This window comes from Dasypus novemcinctus, chromosome 27 (assembly GCF_030445035.2).
Source record: "Dasypus novemcinctus isolate mDasNov1 chromosome 27, mDasNov1.1.hap2, whole genome shotgun sequence".
Classification (NCBI taxonomy): domain Eukaryota; kingdom Metazoa; phylum Chordata; class Mammalia; order Cingulata; family Dasypodidae; genus Dasypus; species Dasypus novemcinctus.
The window spans coordinates 31,080,868-31,097,397 of record NC_080699.1 but is presented as its reverse complement, the minus strand read 5'-3'; the positions used below and the strand labels follow the sequence as shown (position 1 = coordinate 31,097,397).

At 36.8% G+C, this 16,530-nt stretch overlaps 1 protein-coding gene across 1 annotated transcript; it reads right to left on the bottom strand.

The window, feature by feature from the left end:
* Nucleotides 1–10,032: 10,032 nt before the first annotated feature.
* LOC101444871 (olfactory receptor 8C8-like) lies at nucleotides 10,033–10,968 on the bottom strand. Its single transcript, XM_004475950.3, has one exon. The coding sequence runs from the start codon at nucleotides 10,963–10,965 to the stop codon at nucleotides 10,033–10,035; it is 933 nt and encodes a 310-aa protein (XP_004476007.1). The 5' UTR covers nucleotides 10,966–10,968.
* Between the last annotated feature and the right edge of the window lie 5,562 nt (nucleotides 10,969–16,530).

Here is a 16,530-nt window from a genome sequence, read left to right as displayed (position 1 = left end):
ATCTGGGTCACAGAATCATAAATTAATTATTTTTTATAATGAAGCTTAACCTAATATAGATTAAATCAAAGAGAAATCTGGCCAAAAATATGGGTCTTAGAATTTTAACACTATATTGCAATTAAACTTACTTTATAAATAGCAAGACAAATGTGCAAACCCCCCCCATATGTTCAAATCTTCTTTGAGATGAAGAAAGATAAACTAAAAAGTTGTGAGTTAGTGCTATGAGAGTCCCCTTCAGTTCCAGTTAAAGATCTTAAAAGCAATAAAAATCAAAGATGTAAAATGATGGAAAGCTTGGAATCAGCCATACCAAAGGAGTAAATATTATGAATCAAATTAGTAAACTTTGTTTCTATTGTTGCATCTTAACTCTTTTGTGTTTCTGTTCGCTCAGTGTGTATTTTCTTAACTCCAGATGGCAATAGTAAATTAACAAATAAAAATTCTTTAAAAAAACTCTATTCAAACAGCCAAAAATGAAATACATTATGTTAGTATACAACTTAGAGGCTGTTTTATCAAAACAGCTTTTTGTATTTTAATCTTAACAGGTCCTGAAATTCCAAAACAATTAATAGGCTTTTTGGGGTTGTTGCGTTACTCGAAACCCTTCATTCCTCATTTATCTCAAATATTAAAAACATTGTGTGTGTTAATCAGAAAATGTTGTGCATGGAAATGGAGGACCTGTAGCAAGTTGCTTTTGAAAAAGTAAAGAAAGTAATAGCATGGACTCAAGGTAAAGGGGATAAATCCTAACTTACCCTATGAATTGAATGTAGCAAGCACCAATATTAACTCTGAGTGGAGGTGTTTTGGCAAAGGCAACATTTTAAACAAATACCCTCTCCATTTTGGTCTCAGTTGTGGAAGGGGACCAAATTATGATGTGGCTCCTTAGAGAAACAACTGTGTACTACATACCATGACCCATTAGAGGGCTTAACCGAATAATGTACAGTCACTCCCTATCCGGGAGTGAATTATAGATATCAGAAACAAGACAGGAACAATGAACCACCATGGGCTGCCCTCTGTGGTGGAGAAATCTGTGGAGGAACATCTGAAACACCTGCCAGCAATGACAGGCAACTATCTATTTATATCACATCCCTACAACCCTCATGAAGATATGAAACTGTGTCATTGAAACCTGAAAAGCAACAAAGTAACTCCACAGGATAAAGCAGACATCATGGCTACCAGACCCTGTGGCAGCAGTTCCAGCTACCTGTTACCAGCAGCTCGTGAGCATCACCCACAAGTGTCCATTATGATCACTCCAATGACTGCCAACAATTGCCTCACTGGATAGAACATATTGGCCAATCACAGACTGCAATAGCATTTTGGCAGTGGATCACATTGGTCCCCTCCACAAGGCATGCTTTCACTGCCACAGACACTGCCATGAAACTCTTAAAACCAACAAGGTGCTATTTGCTACCAAAAACAGTAACTGCCCTATACGAGGCACCTGCGCAAATTAACAGTAACCAAGAAACTCCATTCACTGGTCACATCATGCAGTTAGGCTGTGAATCAGAATATTTTTTAAACTTTCCATGTGCCTTATAACCCCACTGGTGCAGGTCTTATAGAAAGGATGAATAGCCTTTCAAAGGAGCAAATGAAAAATAATGACAGATCTTTACAACAATGAACTAAGAAACTGTCTCCAACCTTACCCAGCTTAAATTCAGCACCTCAGGTCACAGCCCCTGCTCCAATTTAAAAACTAATAGCAACAGTAGTCCTACAGCCCAAAAGGGGAGGTAATAATCATCTGTTGGTGACTATACCTCAAACAACACAAATTGGGAAAATGAGTTCACTTGGTCATGGTACTTGCCTATGCAGCCCCACTAGTTGGGAATCTTAAACCCATGGGAAATAGGAGTTACCCAAAACATTACTATAAAACCACAAAAAATGTTGTGTATATTTTCATATTTGTAAAAACATTTCAGGATGAGTGTTAGCTTTTCCCTACCACACAAAACAGCATTCCATAGCAACTAAGTTCCTCCTCCAGGAAATGATCCCAAGGTTTGGACTGCCCCAGACAACTCAGTCAGAAGTCAGATAACGAACCTGCTTTTATTTCAGCTGTGGTGCAAGGCATTAACCCGTGTCTCAGAATTAAGTGGAAGTTGCATGTAGCCTGGAGACCTGGGTTGTCAGGAAAAATGGTGAAAATGAACTATACTTTAAAGAAAACTTTCAATAAAATTTGTCAAGTAACATAGTTAAAATGCACAGAAACACTTATCCTAGCTCTCCTTTGGGTGATGATGGCCCCCATAAGAGAACTTCAGTTAAGTTCTTTCAAGCTCTTGTACAAAAGACCCTTTCTAAACAACCCAAGGGAAAAATTTAATTCCCCAATAACCTTAGAGACTACCCTCCAGAAGTAGGCCTTGCAGTGAGGAAAGTTCCTCACCCTCATGCACCCATATGCAAATATGCCCCTAAAATACCCAACTGACCAACCGCTCCACTCCTTCTCAGTCAGGGATCAGATTCTTTTAAAAGTTTGGAAAAACAAACACTAACAAATCCACTTAAACCTAAATAGGAGAACATTACACAATACTATTAACCTCTCATTCTGAAGTTACAGAGAATCCGTCCTAGGTCCATAATACCAAAGCAAAACCTTATTACTTATCAGACCTGGCAGATAAAGGAAGTTCTAAACCAGAGACCTCACCTCAGCATGAAGCAAAGTATGAAGCGGAACCAGTTAAGAAACTGTGTTTCCTATTCAGAAAGAAAAAAAAACTCCACCAGATAATAATTCTGTTCATTCTCTCAGGACCTACCAATAACTAGCCCTGAGGAAAAATACTGATCATTTTTCACACGTGTTTTGCAAATCATCCCAAACCTCTACAATAGAACCAAGTGTTGGTACTATGTGAATGTGCACAATCAAGTAATACCTAGACCAGCTGTACTGTGGAAGGCTTCAGTTAATCTGCACCTTGAAAGCAGTGGCCAGAAGAGCCTACTTGAATAAAAATCAACAAACTTTTGTAAAAACAAACCCCAAATCATGTAACACCACAAATGATCAAAGAAAGCAATCCAATTACTCTCTTTGTTTGCCTTTTTAAGAATCACAGCATCAACTATAACTGCAGCTGCATTCTTATACTTAGCCACCAATCTCTTCAGAGAAGAACACTAAGGAACTAAAAAACTAAGCCAATAGCTTCATAATACAGGGAAATAATTTTTCCTTCTGGAACTTGTCCAGCTTCACCAGGTAGCTGCTCCACTTCATTAATTGTCTTAATTCTTTTGGCAGGTGCACCCGTACTCATATCATGCATGCAACACTTTATTCAAAAGCAATTGCAAACTCTAACAAACCAACTTTTCCTCCTCCGAACACCTTCCTCCTATAGTTTCCTAAGAGATCAACACCCATGGTGTCAGCAGGAAGTACTTACAAAAGATCTGAGCCTTGTCCCTTTCCCCTGTGATAAGAATATCACCAAAAACTATAAGGAGGGAATTGATGGATGTAGAGTGACCAAATACTTGAAAGTAACTTGTTTCTCTCCCTGTTCCTAAGATACAAAGGAAAGAATTATATGTAAATCAGAACCCTCTCAATGCCAAATTCCCTTTCTTGTGGTCAAGAGTATCCTGTTGAAGAAATGAAGTATGAAAATCAGCTTCAACTGGTTGGCCAGACCTATATAGAAGAAGCCCCTGGCTGTCCTCACTTCAACTTGCTTAATTAACATAGCAAAATTTCCACCCAGGGGTGGACTCCACCCCTCTTTTAATCATGCAATGCATGTGCATGATTTCCTTAATATACTAATCATACAATTACATAACTAGCTATGTGGGTTCATCCATATGCATGAAAGCTAATGCATAAACAAAGCAAACGCTAAGTAGTAACTTGGGTATTTAAGCAAGAGTAAAACCACAGCCCAGGGAGTAGGGTCTGAGTCACTTTAGGCCAACTTTGGCTCTTGTCTGCAGCCATAATAAATGTAAGTTCTGCCTAACTTTTGTATTAAAGTTTTTTTTTCTCTGCATCTCTGGTTATTTTCTTCTAATCAGGTTTTCTATGTATAGTAAAAAGATGGCCACTGACAGGACTTCTGACTGCCAGCTTCTCTCAGGCAAGGGTGAATAAATAAAAAGCATCTTACTAAAAGCCTCAGATTGGGTGGGCCTTATTATCATGGTCAGAAAAGGCCATTTCTTCACTAAAACTCAAGAAGCACTGGTGTAACTGTCTCTCAAAATCAGTGGCTAACTAGAGAATTCCATCAGGCTGAACATTATTGGGTGGGTGTATTAGTCAGTGTTCTCTAGGGAAACAGAATCAACAAGAGATATCTGTCAATAGTATGTGATTTTATGAGTCTCTCACTTGACTGTGGAGATGTACAAGTCCAGTTTCCTCAGGTAGGCTGCAACCAGGGGCTCCAATAGCAGTTCAGTGAAGGTCCTTGATGAATTCTGGGAGATGATGGCTGTCCAAAGATGAGCTGGGAAATTCTCACTCAATGCTGGAATCACTTCCCCTTTTAAGGCATTCAACTGATTGGATAAAGCATCACTCATTGCTGACGGCAATCTCCAATTGATTTAATTATAATCAGCTATCTATGATTTACCTTTGCAGTGAAGTCAATGGTGACTAAAGTCTCTAAATACCCTTGTATTACATTTAACCCAATGCTTGCTTTACCAAACAACTGGGCACAATTACGTGGCCAAGTTAATACAATAGCCTACTATCACAGTGGGTCACATTAGAAATAGGAAAATTTCGGTTTAGAAGAGAGGGATAACTGGAGTATGCTACCAAATACACAAACTGAAAATCAAATGGATTAATTATAGGCAAATAAATGGAACCAGTTCAGAGCAGAAAGACAAGAAACAGTAGAACACATTGACAGAAGCTGGGAAGAAAAGATTGTTCTAAATTCTTTCAAAGATGTATGAGTCCATCATGGGCTGAAGGAAAAAAACCTTAGTTTCAGAAACTTATTTTATGTTGTTCATGTTTTTTATTTTTCCTTATTTCCTTTAAGTTTTCTTTTGTAATTACAGCTTGAAAAACCTTTTGTATTATGAAAAATAATAACAAAACTAGTGTCATGGAAATACAAAAATGGTTCAAATTATATTCTGGGTTATCAGATAAAATGGTTAAGGTACAGGATTCAGAGGGAGGTAAATCCAAAGGCCATAAGGAAGCTCAGTGTAGACTACCTACATAGCTATCAAATTGCATTTAGGTATTTTCTCTCACAATATTTTGGGTACATTATTTTAATAATTCCATGTCATGATAAAGTAATATTATCAAATGTTTTTTTTCTAATTATATTAATTGTAGGTTTACAGAACAATTGTGCAGAAAATAGTTCCCTTTTTAGCCCCATTCATTATTAATAACTTGCATTAGTGTGGTAGATTTATTACAGTTAATTAAAGAATATTATTATAATTGTACTATTAATTACTGTCCATGGTTTACATTAGGGTTCCCTGTTTATGTTGCATAGTCCTGTTTTATGTGATTTTTTAAAAAAAATTATTCTAGTAACATAAACTAAAAATTCTCCTTTTAACCATCTTAAAAAGCTGAAATATTTAATGGAAGCAAACCTGGAAAAGCTAACAAAACTATAATATATAGGATTTCACTTTCCAAGATTAAATAATTTTGTTCATTCAAATACTTCTCCAATTATGAAGACATACCCCAAAGTCAAACTATAAAGTGAGTGCATCCTGCCCACTTAGCCTAATCTATGGACAAATTCAACTGAATAAGCTATTTAATAACTCACCTATCTGCAATTCTTGGGTAGTTCATTGGGCCCTGAACACCCACTGAAAACTCCTACAAAAAAAAATAATAAAAATACTCAATGAAATATTCTGACAATATCTTATTTTATGACCTGGGTGGAGACTACATTAATTTTTCTTTTATTTATTGAACCATACATGTATCGTTTGTGAATTTTTCAATATGTATGTTATGATTGATGGTAAAATAAGAAAAAACAGTATTTTTATTCTCTACCATATTATTGTGAATTATTCAAGCTTAAAATTATCCATCTTATACTGAAAACAGAATTGTGATTATCTTATTTTCTCTGATTATATTTCCAAATAAAATGTTTTTTTATTTCTTGTGCTTGCTTCTGGAACCTATCAGGTTTTGTGAATTTAACAGTTAGTTGCAATTCCTGATCAAGTGTTCCTAATAATAATAACCACAATTTATTTAAAATCACTAACAGAAAGAAATATTGTATGTAAAAGTAACACAGAGCTTGAAATTATTTTTAAAACCATTTAAAAATTGACAGCAATTTGAATTCATATTTAAATAATTAAGAACTCTTTCTTTCATTGAAAAATTTAATGTTGAACCAATTTGGAACTAAATGTCACTTTGTAATTTCAAACATTTCAAATTCATAAGAAGCCCTGATTTGCAGACTTCCTGTGCTTATCAGAGCAGTCATGCAGCAGACAGTTTAGGCCCCAATGCAAGGACATATCTGCTGTAAATGGACAGCAGTGCCTGATACAGACACCTATAAGCTTCCACCTAGGATTCCCTGCCTGGCCTCCCACGAATGCAAACTGGAGCACCTAAAGCTTAGCACTATGCTCCTTAGGCACAGAAACACACATCCCTTGTCCGCAAAGGGTTTATCCCCCTTTTCATGTGTCTGTTGTAGCTGGCACCCGTGTAGCAGAACAACTCTTGGTTGGGTTGTTGAAATGGAGCACTGAGTGCTATGCTGCCTCACTGTTCTTTCTGCCTTCCAAAGCCTGGGGTGTCTACTGTAGCAGATCTTCTCTACCCTTACTCTCAGTCTGATTGCTCTGGTAGGCTGCAGTCTACCGGAGCAAGCAGACTGAAACTCCAACTGCTCCAGGTCAAACCTGAATAGCCCAAGTTCAATGCTTCAACCTGAAACCCATTTGTCAAACCAGATTCTACTCAATGGCTAGAAAGGTCCATCCCAATCTTTATTCATGAAGGAGAAACAATGGGGACTTTGCATATAAAAACGTAAAACTTTTCCATTAATAATTCAACCTGCAAGTTTTATTAAATCAATGTTCTGATAACATTTCAGTTTCTGTAGGTGATAGAATGAACTTCAATCTATGAGCACAATATAATAGGTTTCTGAGATTTCTAACTTGATGCTTTCATTGAGAATTAGACTTTGGGATATTACCATTTTAAATTAATGGCACTTAATCAGCTTAAAGCAAATATGTAATTAATGTAATTAAGCAATTATGTATAACAACATTTTATATAGCCTTAGTATACATTAATAAGCAGGTGAATACAAATAAAACAAAAAACTTCCAATTTAATTTGCATTTATGAAGCAGGAAAAATAAAAAAGATAAATATGACAGTATCCATATTTTTAAGAAATTCACTATTTTATTGGTACAGAACTTCTGAATATTAAATAGCTGTAAAATAAGCTTTATTCTGAAAATATTTCATATCTAATTTTTATTATAATACTTATGTAAACACTAGGTTTGAATTTAAACATACCATAAAACATGATTATAATTAAAGTATTGATTATGTTTCCCAAGTAATACAGAAATATATATTCAACTTCTTTATACACTGAAGCCTGGTGACTTCACAGAAGTGAGACAGGCTGTTGTTGCCTGACTCACTGTCCACTGCAGTGTGCTGGTGACTGCAGTACAGTACTTGGACTACAAGAAGTGTCATGCCTACGAGTCATATTTAAGTTCGTTAAGTACCCAGGATTTATAGACATGATGTACCTTATTTATGTTTTATTTAAACTTGAACATTTAAAAATGTGTGTTTCAGAGCAAAATTCAAACCAAACAATTTTAAACGATCTATTTAACAGGCACTTCAATGGATATAGCCAAAGGAAGAACAGAAGTAGAAAGTAAACCATTCAGGTACTGCTTGGGGAATAAGAGTTTTGAAGAAAATTGTGACTATGTGATGAATGTTATAATAAATGTATATAAATTGTGCTGTGATCTTATAGTAATAAATTGTTCAGATTTTTGTAATTATCTTAACTGCCATTATTTTACTTTAAGACTATTATTATAGCAGGGTTTTTAAAACTTTTAAAAACTCATGATATATTTTCATAAGCATAAAAATCACAGATCTACTTAACTACATCCCCAAGGTATTATGTCTTCTGAGGAACATCTACTCCCTAATCTCATTTAACATAGTCACAAACAAGTTAATCTTCTGTGTAACACAGAAAACAGAAGATTTTACGGAGCCTGATTTTCTATTGCTTTTATTGTGAATAGCCATTATTTTATTGTGTTTCCAAATGTACACTATAACCTAATATCTAACAGGTTATAAAATTAGTTCTATTCTGGATATTGTACCATGCTCTACAAGGGAGGCTGGTTCCCAAACTTTCAGTCTCTCCATCAAAAGAAATGACCACTATTTAAATAGGATTGTGCTTTAATCTTTTTTGTAGCTACTTTAAAATCAAACCTCTCTGGGTGATATGCATATTTCAAGTTGCGCACTTATCGATCTCCTCTATTCCAATATCATTTTGGTTAAAGGCATCATTCCCAAAACATCCCCACATTCAGGCTCATTTTGAAACAATTTTCCAGAATTTCTCTCTCTCTCCTTTCACAAATCTTTTTTTCCCCTACCCGTCCTTCCTGGGATGAATATTAGCTTCAAAACCTGAGCCCTGTGACATCAGCTGTGTGAGTTTGAGCAAGTCCTATAAATTTTTCCTCATCTGCAGAGCATGATAAGGAGACTTGGTTTTAATAGGATTTTTGCCACATAGCACACACCAGAGATTAAATTTTTTCTTGCAAAACATAAAAGGGAGAAGTCAAACTTACACACTGAAAGAACACACCACAATAAGATAAGTTTTGCTATAATATTTTTGTTTGTGTTTTACAAGAAGTGAAGAGACTTTCTTCCTTTACAAAAAGGAACCCTTGGTACATAACTAGGCAAACAAAGGAACTTTATTTTACTTGTGACTCTCTATCCTGTAGAGAAGTATGTCACTGTGTAATTTTTAATCACAATCCCAAAGAACCCCGTATTTGTTTTAGGAGAAGAAGGCAGATAAATAAAACCTCTTCCATGATACCTGGACAATCACTGACAATTTCAATTCAATTAATACACCATATCCATTTATCAATGCAATATAATAGAGACAATAACAAGAAATGCCTATAATCTTCATCATTGATGGAGTTTGAGGAAGGTGGACACACTGGGGATCCTAGTTGGTCCTTACACATACCCAAGAAGAAAATAACCCTAGTGCAAAAGGTCTTCAGTTCCATTATAGACTGATGCCAAAATACAGAACAAGAACTACTAATAAAACAACTATAAAGCTTTCTGAAAATATTTATAACTTTATATGTCCACAGTATTTGCTACCCAACCTATAATTAGCACTATGTCCATTAAGTTAGTTTATGTCCCAAAGACTTAAATTTTAGGTCTATTCATATGCCAGGTGGCCCCATACTCTGTTTTAATGCAGTTTTAGATATTGACATAAGAAAGGGCCCTATGTAATTGATTCAGAGAAAGAGAAAGAAAAGAAAGATAAACTTGTCAGACAATATCTAACTGCAAAACTCACCACGGATGGGGAAGAGAAAACAAGAAAACTAGTAGGTACTGTTATATCTAAACAGATAATAGTGTCTCCATATGATAACAGAAATAAACATGCGAACATCAGGTTGGGGCCAACATGAAATTGAAGATGACAATGAAGTCAAAGAATAGATTCTAATTACATTGTATATTGAATGAAAAGAAATTAGAACAAAAATTCTTCCAAGAATACATTAGAAAGAAAGATGGAGAGAAGAAAAAAAAGAATAGTAAAAAGAGAATGGAATGGTTATAGAAGAGAAATAACACATAATGGAGTCAGGGACTTTGAAAATAAATGGTCCTACTCAGTTTGTTATTCTTTGCAGGGTTTTCTTCACAGCAATTTTGACATCCTTATTCCTCAGACTATAGATAAGGGGGTTCAGCATGGGCACCACATTGGTATAAAACACTGAGAAATATTTTCCCTGCACTAAAGACCCAGTGGATGATGACTTGACATGAGTGAGCATCCCAAATCCATAGAAAAGGCCAACAGTTATTAAGTGGGAGCTACAGGTATTGAAGGCTTTGGACCAACTCTTAGCAGATGGCATGTGAAGGATGTTGAAAAGAATCAAAGCATAAGAGATAAAGATAATGAGACTAGATACTGTGACAACTGTGGCCCCAATAATAGAAACAACAAGCTCATTGGCATAAGTGCTGCTGCAGGAAACCTGGAGCAGGGGGAAGATGTCACACATGTAGTGGTTGATGATGTTAGAACCACAAAATGTCAGCCTGATCATACACCCTGTGTGAGCCATAGCAACAGCAAACCCCATCACATATGAACCAGACATCAGCAAAGAACACACCTGAGGAGACATGGTGACAGTGTACAGCAGGGGCTTACAGACGGCCACATAGCGATCACAGGCCATGGCTGTCAGCACATAGCACTCAGAGGTGACAAAGAAGCAGAAGAAAAAGAGCTGAGCCATGCATCCTGCAAAGGTGATGATGGTTTTCTCTAAAATGAAGCTCAACAGAATTTTGGGAGTAAAGACAAATGAATAGCAGAGATCAATGAAGGACAGATTGAAGAGGAAAAAGTACATGGGGGTGTGAAGGTGAGAACTGACACATATAAGATTAATTAAGCTCAAATTCCCCACAACAGTGAACATAAAGTTCACCAAGAACAGAAAAAACAGGGGCAGCTGGAGCCCGGGTTTGTCTGCTAATCCCATAAGGATAAAGTTAGTCACAGAGGACCCATTTTCCACAGCCATTTACTTCACTTATTGACTGTAGGCACAGGGGTAAAGATGACATTAGAGATGCACCCTCAGACGTTATCTCCGGAAGATATTTGCATCTGCTGGGTTACAAGATGAAGGTTGTCTGAAGAAACACAGCAAGGCATCTAGGGGACTGACTTCCTGAGGACATTGCTCCAGCCTAAGAGTCCAAATTGTCCTCTCATCTTTGCTCTCTCCTTTTCAAACTGTGGGTCTCTGTTTAGGAGAGTGCTGGTAGATCTCCTAATGTCTTAGCATTTCCTCACTCTGACACAGGCTTCTCCCCAGCTCACATCAAGATTTGGAGTACTCCCCCAGAATACTTGACCTTTGTGGTTGAGGTTTGGAAGCAAATTAGTAAGTCAAAGATGGATGATTCACTTGCCCGGAGAACTCACTGATGATGAGCTTTGAGGGCCCTTTGTCCCCACTATCGTAAGGGTGAAAAATTCTCTGATGAGTAAGGAGGCACTAGTCATCAGTATATTCCTCAATCTTTGACATGCTAGAAAGGTATTCTGGGAGAATAAGCTGTGATTTCTAATTGAGGATATGCTCAGGATGTCCTCTTCACAGGCAAGAAGGAGAACAACAAACTTACATGACCTCACCAATAAAAAAGCTCAGTTAATGGGAGTGAACTTCATGTCCTATATATACACATATATAAATCTCTTGAGGAAAGATTACTGAGCTTGTGTTTACATTCTGTATAACAGCTCTATCATTAGATCTTCTGAGACACAACGTTCTACTCAGCTTATATTTCAAGTGATGATTTCTTAATCCCCAGAGCAAAGAAATGATGACCCTCTTGGACTCTCCCTTCAGTATCCTCTGGATCCTAAACACACTTGCCATTTATAGTAGTTTTCCAGAAGACTCTGGGATTGCATTAATAAAATATTAGATCATTGTTTTAGCACTGTATATGCTTTCTTATCTCATCTCAAAAAAAAAAAAAAGCTCTAACGAAGTTATTGAGAAAGTGGACCCTGAAGTCAAACTGAGTATAATGGAAATTCTTTGCTTCCTAACTGTGAGATTTTAGACAAGTTATTGACTTCTTTTGAACCTTTTATCCTCATAAAAAATTAGGTTAAAAATGAGCTATCTCACTGGATTAATTGGGGGGTTAAATGAGTTACTTCACATAAAGTATTAGGACTCTGCCTGACATATAAAAAGAGCCTGATAAATATTAGTACACCTTCCCTCAACTATTCCGTATTCATATATATATCAGAGATTCTGATAAATACAGACAAACATACACACCCCTTTTTTATCTGCCCCCTCTCCTTATTTCTACCAATATGGTTAAAATCATCACAAATTATTTTATATGAGTAGTGCTTTAATAGGTGTTGCCCTGTAAGTACAGTGGCAAGGCAATTCTTTCATTTCTTCCTCAGAGTCTGCATCCTTTTTTTTTTCTAATTTTTTCATTTTATCTTCAAAAAAGTTTTAGATCATAGTAATTCACATACACAATATAGGGGACTCCCATATATCCAATATCAAACCCTTTTCACTTTTCCCTAGCAGTGATCTTTTTACATGTTCATGTTATATTTGCTGCAGCTGATGTACAGATTTTGAAACATAGCTATCAAACATGGTTCCATTTTGATTTACATTATGGTTTATATTTTAGACTGTACTAATTTCTAAATTTCTAGCTTCCTTATGTTTTACATTATGGTTTGCATTTTAACTCATAGATTTTTATACACTTTTGGTGTAAATTAACATGTCCTATATCCATCATTGCATGATCTTGTGGGGCACTTCCACTGTCCCCCAGTTGCCCTGCTTCCATCTATTCTATACCTCTCACCCTCTCCCCTCAGGGCCCACAGTGACAATCAATCTTCGCTACTTCAGGGACCAGATTTATAGATACTGTAGCAAAGCTGAGGGCTTGATATACTAGACTGTCCTAACTAATTGGGAGCCACCGATTCTCTCCAGAGACACAATTCCCTCTATTTGGGAACGTCAGGTCTCCCCAGGATGTGAGTACACCTTCACACTCACTGTATGGGTCTCCACCCAGTGATATTACACACTATGACAAAATGATATCACTCACGAGAAGCTTGCCCCTATACCAAATGACCCCTAAAGCACCTTAAACATGTAATTCTTCCTTATTATATTTTCTAAAGAGTTTTCTCAACATTATAGCTTCAAATATATACCTGACATTCTCCCATGTTCATCTGACCCATCCTCCTAATCCTAGCCCCCCTCAAACCCACAAAGCCCCACCCAAATGTTTCCCTTTGCCCCCATCTTATTCCTTCCCTGTACAAATACTTACCTTTAACTTATCATAGACTTCACCATGTAGGCATCAGCTCACAACCTTCCTCTCCCCCTTAAATTCCATTAAGCCTATTTTCCAGTCTCTAACTCTCTGAGACAGCTGGGTTTGCTTGTTTCATATCACAGAGGTTATGTAGTATTTGTCCTTCAATGTCTGGATTGCTTCACTCAACATAAGGTCCTCAAAATTATCTGTGTTATCAAATGTGCTTTACTGTATTTCTGCTTATAGCTGAGTAGTATTCCATTGTATATATATTCCACATTTCATTTATCCATTCATCTGTTGATGGACATTTGGGTGCATTCCAACTTTTGGCAATAGTGAATAATACTGCTATGAACATTGGTGGGCATATATGAGTTTGTGTCCTTATTTTCAGTTCATCTGGGTATATACCCAGCAGTGGAATTGCTGGGTCATATGGCATATCTATAGCTAACTTTTTGAGAAACTGCCAAACTGTCCTCCAGAATGGCTGGATCCTTCTGCATGCCCACCCACAGTGGATGAGGGTTCTCATTCCTCCACATTCTCTCCAGTACTTGTAGTCTTTTGTTTTTTTGATAGCTGCCCATCTTATGGGAGTAAGATGGTATCTCATTGTAATTTTGATTTGCATTTCTCTAATAGCTAGTGATTCTGAGCATTTATTCATGTGCTTTTTAGCCATTTGTGTTTCTTCTTTGGAGAAGTGTCCTTTCAAACATTTTTCCCATTTTTAATTTTATCTATCTATCTATCTATCTATCTATCTATCTATCTATCTATCTATCATCTATCTATCTATTTCTCTCCCCTCCCCCCCACCTCGGTTGTCTGCTCTCTGTGTCTATTTGCTGCATCTTCTTTTTTGTCCACTTCTCTTGTCATCAGTGGCACAGGAATCTGTGTTTCTTTTTGTTGTGTCATCTTGTTGTGTCAGCTCTCTGTGTGTGCAGAGCCATTCCTGGGCAGGCTGCACTTTCTTTCACGCTGGGCGGCTCTCCTTACGGGGCACGCTCCTTGCACGTGGGGCTCCCCTATGCAGGGGACAACCCTGTGTGGCATGGCACTCCTTGCGTGCATCAGCACTGCGCATGGGCCAGCTCCACACGGGTAAAGGAGGCCCGGGGTTTGAACCACAGACCTCCCATGTGGTAGACGGATGCCCTAACCACCTAACCACTGGGCCAAGTCCGCCACCTTTTCCCATTTTTTAAATGGGATGTTTGTCTTTTTATTTTCGAGATAAAGGAGCTCTTTATATATACAGGATATGTCTCCTATCAGATATACAGTTACCAAATATTTTCTCCCATTGTGTAGGCTCTCTTTTCACATTCTTGACAAACTCTGTTGAGGTGCAAAAGGCTTTAATTTTGAGGAAGTCCCATTTATCTATTTGTTCTTTTGCTGCCCATCCTTTGGGTTGAAGTTCATGAAACCATTTCCTATTACAAAGTCCTGTAGATGCTTCCCTACATTGTTTTCCAAGGTCTTTATGGTCTTGGCTCTACATTTACGTCTTGGATCCATCTTGAGTTATTTTTGTATAAAGTGTAGTAATCCTCTTTCCTTCTTTTGCATATGGATATCCAATTCTCTAGGCAGCATGTGCTGAAGAGGCCAGTCTCTCCCAGTTGAGTGGGTTGGTGGCCTTGTCAAATATCAGATGACTGTGTATATAAGGATCTATACCAGAACTCTAAATTTGGTTCCATTGGTCAGAGGGTCTAACCTTGTGCCAATACCATGCTGTTTTCACTACTGTAGCTTTGTAGTATGTTTTGAAGTCCAGTAGTGTAAGTCCTCCAGTTTCCTTTTTCTTTTTCAATATGTCTTTGGCTATTTGGGGTCTCTTTCCTTTCCAAATAAACTTCATAGTTAGTTTTTATAGTTCCTTAAAAAATGCTGTGTTGATTTTTGTTGGGATTGCATTGAATCTGTAGATCAGTTTTGGTAGAATAGACATCTTAATGATATTTAGTCTTCCTATCCACGAACAGGAAATATTCTTCCATTTATTTAGGCCTTCTTTGATTTCCTTCAACAGTGTTGTGTAGTTTTCTGTGTATAAGTCTTTTACATCTTTAGCTAAATTAATTCCTAGTATTTGATGTTTTAATTTACTATTGTAAATGGTATTTGGTTCTTGATTTCCTTCTCAGATTGCTCATCATTGGTGTACAGGAATGCTATTGATTTTTGTGCATTGATTTTATACCCTGCAACTTTACTGAACTCATTTATTAGTTCTAGAAGCTTTGTTGTATACTTCTCAGGGCTTTCTATGTATAGGATCACGTCATCGCAAATAGTGAAAGTTTGACTTCTTCCTTTCCTATTTGGATTTTTTTTCTTTCTGGGTCTTGCCTCAGTGCTCAAGCAAGTACCTCTTACACAATGTTAAATAGATGGGGTGATAGTGGGCATCCTTGTCTTGTTCCTGTTCTTAGAGGGAAAGATTTTAGGATTTCAGCATTGTAAATGATGTTAGCTGTGGGTTTTTCATAAATACCCTTTCTCATGGTCAGGAAGTTTCCTTCCATTCTTATATTTTGCAGTGTTTTTATAAAGAAAGGGTGCTGTATTTTGTAAAACACTTTTTCTGCATCTACAGATAAGATCATGTGATTCTTTTTCTTCCATCTGTTTATGTGGTGTATTACATTAAATGATTTTCTTATGTCGAACAATACTTGCATGCCAGGAATGAAACCCACTTGGTTCAGGTGTATAATTTGTATAATGTGTTGTTGAATACAATAATCAAGTATTTTGTTAAGGATTTTCACTTCTAATTTCATTAGAACTTTGGTCTGTGATTTTCCTTTCTTGTGGTGTCTTTGTTTTGCTTTGGTATTAGGGTAATGTTGGCATCATAAAATGATTTAGGCAATTTTCCTACTATTTATATTTTTTGGAAGAGTTTAAGCAAGATTGGTATTAGTACTTTCCAGAATGTTTGGTAGAATTCACCTGTGTAGCCATCTGGCCCAGGGCTCTTCTTAGTTGGCAAGTTTTTAATGACTGATTCTATCTCTTTACTTGTGATTGGTTTGTTAAGGTCATTGATTTCTTCTTCCATCAATGTAGGCTGCTTATGTGTTTCTAGGAATTTGTCCATTTCCTCTAAATTATCTGTCTTGTTGGAATATAGTTTTTCAAAGTATCCTCTTATGATAGTCTTTATTCAGTGGGGTCAGTAGTGATATCTCCTTTCTCATTTCTTATATTGTGTA

Excerpts from the sequence above, each read along its gene's own strand:
- LOC101444871 (XM_004475950.3), bottom strand. The coding sequence starts at position 10,965 with ATGGCTGTGGAAAATGGGTCCTCTGTGACTAACTTTATCCTTATGGGA.